Here is a 7,569-nt window from a genome sequence, read left to right as displayed (position 1 = left end):
ACCTGTTGCATTCTCCTTGTTTCATTAGCTTCATCTAATATCCATTGCTCACTACTTTTTATTGTTACCTGTTGCATTCTCCTTGTTTCATTAGCTTCATCTAATATCCATTGCTCACTACTTTTTATTGTTACCTGTTGCATTCTCCTTGTTTCATTAGCTTCATCTAATATCCATTGCTCACTACTTTTTATTGTTTCTTTACCCTCATGCAATAATAAGCTATGTTTGCAATACTTCTAGCTGTATCTGATGACTCAGGTTCACATTCTAAACAATTCTCACATCACAAACCTTAATAGTTCAAGTTGCAAGCATTTCTTATGGCACTTTCAAAGTAAAAATACACCCCTGACAGGCAGTTCATGGTTTAAATCACAGGATGAAACTCCATTTTTTAGTTCTGTTTCCTTAGTACAGAAACCAAACCAAACAATCATGGAAACGTTCCTCGCTGTCGGTCCTCTGCATCCAGCTCCTCTCTATATGCAGCATCTCTCTTTCTGCTGCCCTCGCGCCATCTCTAACCATCACTCTCCGAGCCATCCTCCCGCTCCCGCCGATCGAAACCCTGACATTCTCCAACCCCGCGACTGTTCTCCTCTTCACAGTCTGCGGCAACGGCGACCTCACCCCACACTTCTTCTTCTGCAGGCTTCTCCTCAAAACGCCTTTCAATTTCTTACTACTACTAGTAGTTTGCATCTGACTGCTATTTACATCCTCTCCTTCACGTGCACCATCTCCTTTCGTGTTGATATCTGGCGAAGGTATCAGCTGCAAAACATTGATGGTCGCATTGCCGGGTATAGGAATCAGTGAGTTGCGACGTGATGATGGCATGTTCACGCTCGGATGAGTTTCTGCAGGCCCGAGAGAGACTCTGCTGGCCTTTCTCGAAGGTGGGATCAGCGAGTTACAACGAGCTGCAGGGAAAATGGGAATCTCAGGCACTGCATGGAAGAGCGAGAATCTGCCAGCATTTCTCTGAGGTTGTTCTTCCGAAAACTCTGGTTTATTTTCCTTGTCCTTCGGGAAAAGAAAATTCTTGAGGATATTATTCTCTGCAAGTGTGTTGTCATCGATCAAGATCCAGCTATGACTAAGGCATTCCCTCTTGTTCTTCCAAATACATTTCACAGGTAATATAGTAGCTGCAGCTGATTCTAAATTATTAAACATGTTGCTTATGTAAGATTTGTTGTTGGTTGTGATGTATGCTGAGCTTAGTTTATTTTCCTTGTCCTTCGGGAAAAGAAAATTCTTGAGGATATTATTCTCTGCAAGTGTGTTGTCATCTGACTGCACTGGCTTGATAATGTTGTTCTCTGTCAGCGGTTGTGGTCGTGATACATTCCCAAGCTCTGATACATGGTTGTGGTTTTTTGTTTCTAGTTGCTTTTGTTTCTGCTGCTTCTGCTGTTGGTGGTTCTCGGCAATCTTGTTGTCTACGTGCTGCCTTGCAAGCTTTCGTTCAATCAGTAGCTGTGATTCTAACTCCTTAACCTGTAATAAATGTCATATGTATAGTTACAGTACTTATCTCGTCAATTAACAAAGTTTGTTCCATTGATATACATGAATGACAGTCTTCACTACAAATTTTCTTCCCATTGAAAACCTCAGGGGGAATCTTACGTCAATCTTGCGAACCTCATGGGATTTTATGTAAATTATTCCTAAATATAAGAGATTATCACCTCTCCTAATTTGTGTAGATTGTGACCTCCATTACATGTCAAACAATCTCAATTGATTTTCTCTAATTTCATCCTCAATGGGAGTATCCCGTAACCTTCTGTAGATGCACTCACTTCTTATGCTATTTCTTATTAGTGCGCTAGTCCATCATGACAGTTCGTAAGAATAGTCTCCAAAGAAAAATAGAAAATATGTTTCCAAGTATCATATCAGGCTTCAGGTGTTTGGACTTACAGTTGGCATGCAAATATTATCAACTGCATGTGTTTTATAAGTTTTGCAAGGACAGTCATAAGTCCATGTGCTCACATAGCTATTTGAAAAGACATAAAACATGCATTCAGAGAAATAGCAACTGCTTTTTACCTTGTCTTGGAGATTCTTATTGATCAGATCTTTCGCCTTGTTCTTTACTTCTAAAGAATGAATGGTCTCTTCCATTTTCTTCATTTGACCGTCTTTGTTCTTGATATCATTCTTCGCCTTCTCAACCTGAAAATTGCAGGAGGGAGCTCACTAGCATGCCATTGATAGTCTAGAGGCTTATATAGTCTGAAAACATTTGTACCATTTGTTTGTATCCATCAACTTGCTTCTTGGCTGGACCAAGCTCAATTCCCCTCACCCTGCTTGCAAAATTCAGAGAACATAGAGTTTCGCCTACATCGTTTTCATTAGGACTTATCTGAACAAACATCAAAGTCTTCGAATCTCCACCTACATTTATTCATCCGAAATAAATTCAAACCGACCTCAAGAAGCAACCTTCCAAATTTAAACAGTAAGAGAGTTATTCACCTAAAGAGTCTTGAAGCAAGTGGGTAAGTTTTGAATTCCTGCATAATTTCAAAATAACTGTAAGGTGGAAGAAGATTTTAATAGAACATGTGTAATGACCATGACATTTATGAGGGTAAATTTCACATAGCCCCCAAAAGTTTGGCCCATTTTGAGATAACACCAAAAGAGTTTTAATGATGTCATATAACACCAAAAAGGTTGTGTCAGATTGGGGGTTATCTGACAACTTTTGGGCTTTACGTGGCATATTTAAAAGTTTGTGGTTATCTCAAAATGAGCCAAAGTTTCTGGGGGTTTAAGTGAAATTTACCCCATTTATGAAGATGGCTTCAAGACCTGAAGGGAATATGTGGGCTTTTAGTCGCAAGAGCAGAGATCACGTCACCGAGAGCTGAAAGGGATCTGTTAATGCTCTGTGCCTCCTTCAGCCGGTCTCCTTGAGCATCAGTCTTCGCCACTCTCTCACTTCCTGATAAATCAACGAGCCAAAGCTTACTCTTCGTGCACTCTCCATTCACCAGATTCTCCCCTTTTACCATCACACAGTGAATGCTGACCCAAAAAAAAAGAAGTTAGTATTTTTGATAATACGGGATTATTCAATGTTCTCGCAAGAAATTCTTACCAGTGAGATCGGCTACTATGTTCATTTGCATTGGTTGCTCCAACTGCTCTTGCTTTGCTGCCTGTTTGCAATACTTCCCAAACCTCACTCATGTTGCTCACATTAGCTTCAACCAGTCCAGGTACATGATGCACTCCCTCTGCAACTTGCCTCACTTCTAATCTGTGGGGAAAAAATACATCTAAAAACATATATTCCTTTCCTATTTGTCTTTGATTAATGAGGTAAAACTACTATACTTACCTCTTTGCGGCTACTCCAGGATGAGATTCTTGTAGGAGCAAGTCACGTATTTGCTCATTGTAAACTTCTAATACACTGACGGTAAGTTCATATTTGAACATCCCTTGTCTTTCTCTGATAACTCGAAATAGTTCTTCAAGAGTCCGAAAGTTTACTCCACGAGCTTCTTCTGTTCCTTCCATGGTAAACGTTTTGCCCGTCCCGGTCTGCCCATAAGCAAATATGCACACATTGAACCCATCCAACACCGATACCACCAAAGGCGAAGTCTTTTCAAAGACTCTCTCTATTCATGAATTTAGCGAAAGAAATCTAAGTACAGAAATGTTGGTAATGAAAGCTAGCATTTTAGATAAATTAGGAAAATTGGTAAATCACCCTGATCATCTTCTGGGCTAAAGACAGAGTCAAACTTGAAAACTTTCTTGAATGATCCGTGAGATGATTTGACTGTAAGCTCCCCATCCTTTGCTGATTCGAATTCAACAGCCATGGTAGCCCCTCCTGCTATTTCTTCCGAGTTAAGAGGGCGACATCGACAAAAAACTCTGATGTTTCCTGTAGTATATAGCTATCTTTTAGTATGAGATGCCCTTTTTCAACAATTAATCCCATTTCACAGTATTTGACTAACCTTTTAGCTCTATAACCTTATTGTACAAATCCCTTCGTTCCTTTGCCTCTTTAGCATACATAAATTTGAGGCCTTCGTACTCCTTTTTCATGTCTAGATGATGATCAACTGTCCAATAGGTAAAGAAAATGTTTAAACTTTGACATAGCAGTGATATCAAGAGGTTTAATAACTGCAAAATGTCGAAACTTACCAGTAGATTGAATTGTTTTGGCCATCTGTGTCATGTCGGAAAGGCACTTTCTATATTCCAATGCCTCTTCGGAAAGCTTAGCATGCTCTATCTTCAACATCTATTTCAAAATGTAAAAATGTATCAGCTATGCAAATAATGAAGAAAAAGAAGGAGAAAGGTAAGGAGGAATATTAAAAAAATGAAGGTTTTGATACCTTAAATTTCTCACTCAAGTCTTCTAGAGATTGAAACCACCTACCTTTCTCCCTCACTTGTCCTTCCACAGCAAAAGCTATAAAAATGGGGATATAGATCAGTGTTCACTAAGGAATTTCTTATTAATAAGAAGGTAAATTATGGAAAATCCATTGTGAATTTTAGGAATACATGTTATACTCCTCATTACAGTTTATAGGAAAATTTTCATCAGTATGTTGATGTAATCACTATTTTGGTACAATAATTTTCTAAATGCTTATATCGTCGGATCACAGATTTTTCGTTCAAGTTAAATTCATAGAGATTGAAATAAAGGGGGCCAAATTTCAAGGGAATTTTACGTAATTTAATCTTAATAAGAGGCCATATTTTCTGCGCATCACACACCTAAAGAACCAACATGCATTGATTTGCGCATGAGCTCCATCTGAAGTTCATGGAGTGTAGTCCAAGCCTCATGGCATTCTCTACTCTTTAATTCATTCTCCTTCTTCAAATCTTCCAACAATCTCTTAACTTCCAATTGCTCCTTCAAAAGCAAGTTGTACCGTTGTTTGAGCTTCCTACATTCAATGCAATTTTCCTGAAAAACAAGATTGTAATTAAATTCTTCAATTGCAATTGTAACTGAAAGTTATTTTCATGTAGTTCACTTATAAACAGACCGAGTTGGATGATAAATCTTCCTCCTCCACAGAAATTGATGCATTTTCTTCAATCTCCTGCCTCTGAAGTTCCTCTCCTAGATACCAATTCGATATTTTTAACCTTTATGTAACATATTTTTAAAAGATTTAATACCTCTAGAAAGGAAATTAGCATACCAGTAGAAGAATATCTTCTTATTGAAATACCGCAAACAATAGGTTTTCCTACAACTCCTTTGAATCTGATCGACAAACCCTCATCCCCAACAACATAAGCTCTAAGATCTGATAATATTAGAGGCTGGTTCGAACCAACTTGTGAATATATATCTATGCCTGGAACAACCTGCCAGCAATACGAATCCAGTAAAAAAACAAAGAACACAAGTAAGTTAGGTAATTTCAAAATACCTCTTAAACTTTATAAATCAGTGAAAATCTCTTTCAAACGCGTACAAAAACCGATGGGCTGTAGAAAAAATTCATAGAAACTGTTAACATGAAGGGTTAAAAGTCTAAACTACTCATATCACTGCCTACCTATCCTTATCCGAAACGCACTCTTTCAGTAATATTGAGAAAATGCGTAAAGACACAATAGTCCAAAACATGTCTGCGGTTACGAAACTTAAGGGTGGCAAGTTCGGGGTACTGATTTAAAAAGATTAAGGAGGGGGTTTTGTGCAAAAACACCCCAAAATTCAGAGGTTTGTGAAATTTACCCATAAAACTAGCAGAAACAAGTAGAACACTGAACTCAAAAGCAGGTAACATATCAACACTAGCAAATCCTTACCTTCTCTTCTTGAATGAAGATATCGAAGACTCTCATCCCTCGAGGCCCATCAACGAACACAATCTCTGCAAGATGAAGATCAACAATATATTCTCCCGCCTCTAACTTCGGAAATATATAAGAAAAATCTCCAATTCGAGCAGACTGATACAATGCAAGTCCTTCACCATCACCAATCCTTACATCTGTTCTAATGTCATCACCGCCCGTAAAAAAGCAGTCTTTCCGGAAATCAATACCATCACACGCTACAGAATCATTGATTCCTCCTACATTGATACTCAATGAGCCATCTCTAAGCTCCATTATTGTTTCTGAGAGCTCTTGATCCTTAGATTCCTCAACTGATCCCCGTTTTTCCTCTGAAAGCTTAGGGCTTTTCTCCGAGAAGAGCTCGACGGGTGCGATTTGAACTCTTCTGCACTTCTTTCTTATGTAATCTGGGGTTTCTTGAATATTTTCAGAAGGTAGCTCAGGATCTGGGGATGTTATAGATAACTGGAGCTTGGATTGGCCTGCAAGTATAAGTAAAACTTTGAGGGGGGGAAATTGGGAGATTTATAAACTTTTCGAAAGGGAAATTTTGTCAAGAACCCAGCAAAGAAATTTATGCAAAATACCAAATCGGTTCCTGTGGGAAATTCTACTGGAATCAAGAAATAAGGAAATGGGTTTTCCCCCAATTCCTTCAAAACTAGAGATACCATCATGGAATCTTACAATTTCTTCAACTTTTATTTTGTTTAAAACAACAAAAAGGATCGTAATCTTACGTACCCGTGTCATTATTGGGAACTGGGTTTCCTTCCATTTCCGCCTTTTTTCCCCCCAAAATGCTAGAATTCTCCACAAATTTCACTGAACATATAAGAGTAGTAATAGGGAGTGTTGCGCGCTAAGATTTTTCAAGTGAAAGAGAAAGGAGTAAAAAGAGAAATCATTAGGGTTTTAGCGAAAGGAAAAGGTGTAGAGGGAGAGAGAGAGAGAGAGAAAGGGGGGAAGAGAGAGGAAATATAACCGTTTTAATTTGAATTTTGAAAACTTAATTAATTTACTAATGAGCGTAATTAAGAGTACAATTATACCTTTCCTTATACCTAACGACTTACCATGGACGCCGTATAAGGATCGGATGCGACAGACGAACGTCAAAGCGCATTTCAGACCGCTCAGTAGCTGCCACGTGCATTAAAGTGCGAAGGAACTTCTGGCGCACGGACACGTGTTCTTTTGATATTGGCCGTCACTGAAGATCATGTTATCAGGTCAACATGATAGGAAAAAAAAAGTGTGACAGCGCTGACAGGTAGAGGTTGTTATTGCTCTTCACGAGATTTGTGTGAGCAAGGTAGGTTCAAACTTTTTTTTCCATGACTTTTTAGTTAAAAATTGTAACAAAATCTAGAATAATTTAGAATTTCAGTGATAACTCCATCTGATGAACTCTATTGGAATTGTTGGATATCCTTAAAATTCTACTGATGATAGAAAAATTCAAATGAAAATTAGCTAGAGTATTCAGAGCAAATTCTAGGAATTTAGTGTAAATTAACAAAATACCATTCTCATTTTTATTTTTATATTAGGAATGTAATAACAGACATATATATTTTCCTTTCTCATGTTTAAGAGCTTCACTCAGGTAATATGGTTCTGTAGATCCAAACCTAGTCGTAAGATAACTAGATAATAGTTTAATTTTATGAGTTTCATCTGGCTTTTAGTTTG

The 7,569-nt window shown here is 38.1% G+C and overlaps 1 protein-coding gene across 1 annotated transcript; it reads right to left on the bottom strand.

Annotated features, from left to right (window-relative positions):
* LOC109846329 (kinesin-like protein KIN-14R) lies at positions 412-6,830 on the bottom strand. The gene is made up of 17 exons (XM_020415556.1): positions 6,619-6,830; positions 5,842-6,356; positions 5,223-5,391; positions 5,064-5,140; positions 4,786-4,981; positions 4,395-4,471; positions 4,198-4,297; positions 4,005-4,112; positions 3,749-3,928; positions 3,371-3,656; positions 3,128-3,289; positions 2,839-3,054; positions 2,500-2,537; positions 2,270-2,418; positions 2,068-2,193; positions 1,261-1,506; positions 412-1,044 (listed from the first exon to the last, which is right to left on the bottom strand). The coding sequence occupies exons 1-17, from the start codon at positions 6,650-6,652 to the stop codon at positions 412-414; spliced, it is 3,312 nt and encodes a 1,103-aa protein (XP_020271145.1). The 5' UTR covers positions 6,653-6,830.

Source organism: Asparagus officinalis, chromosome 6 (genome assembly GCF_001876935.1).
Source record: "Asparagus officinalis chromosome 6, Aspof.V1, whole genome shotgun sequence".
In the NCBI taxonomy this organism is placed as follows: domain Eukaryota; kingdom Viridiplantae; phylum Streptophyta; class Magnoliopsida; order Asparagales; family Asparagaceae; genus Asparagus; species Asparagus officinalis.
The sequence above is the reverse complement of the archived record's forward strand: the minus strand, read 5'-3'. Positions and strand labels throughout refer to the sequence as shown.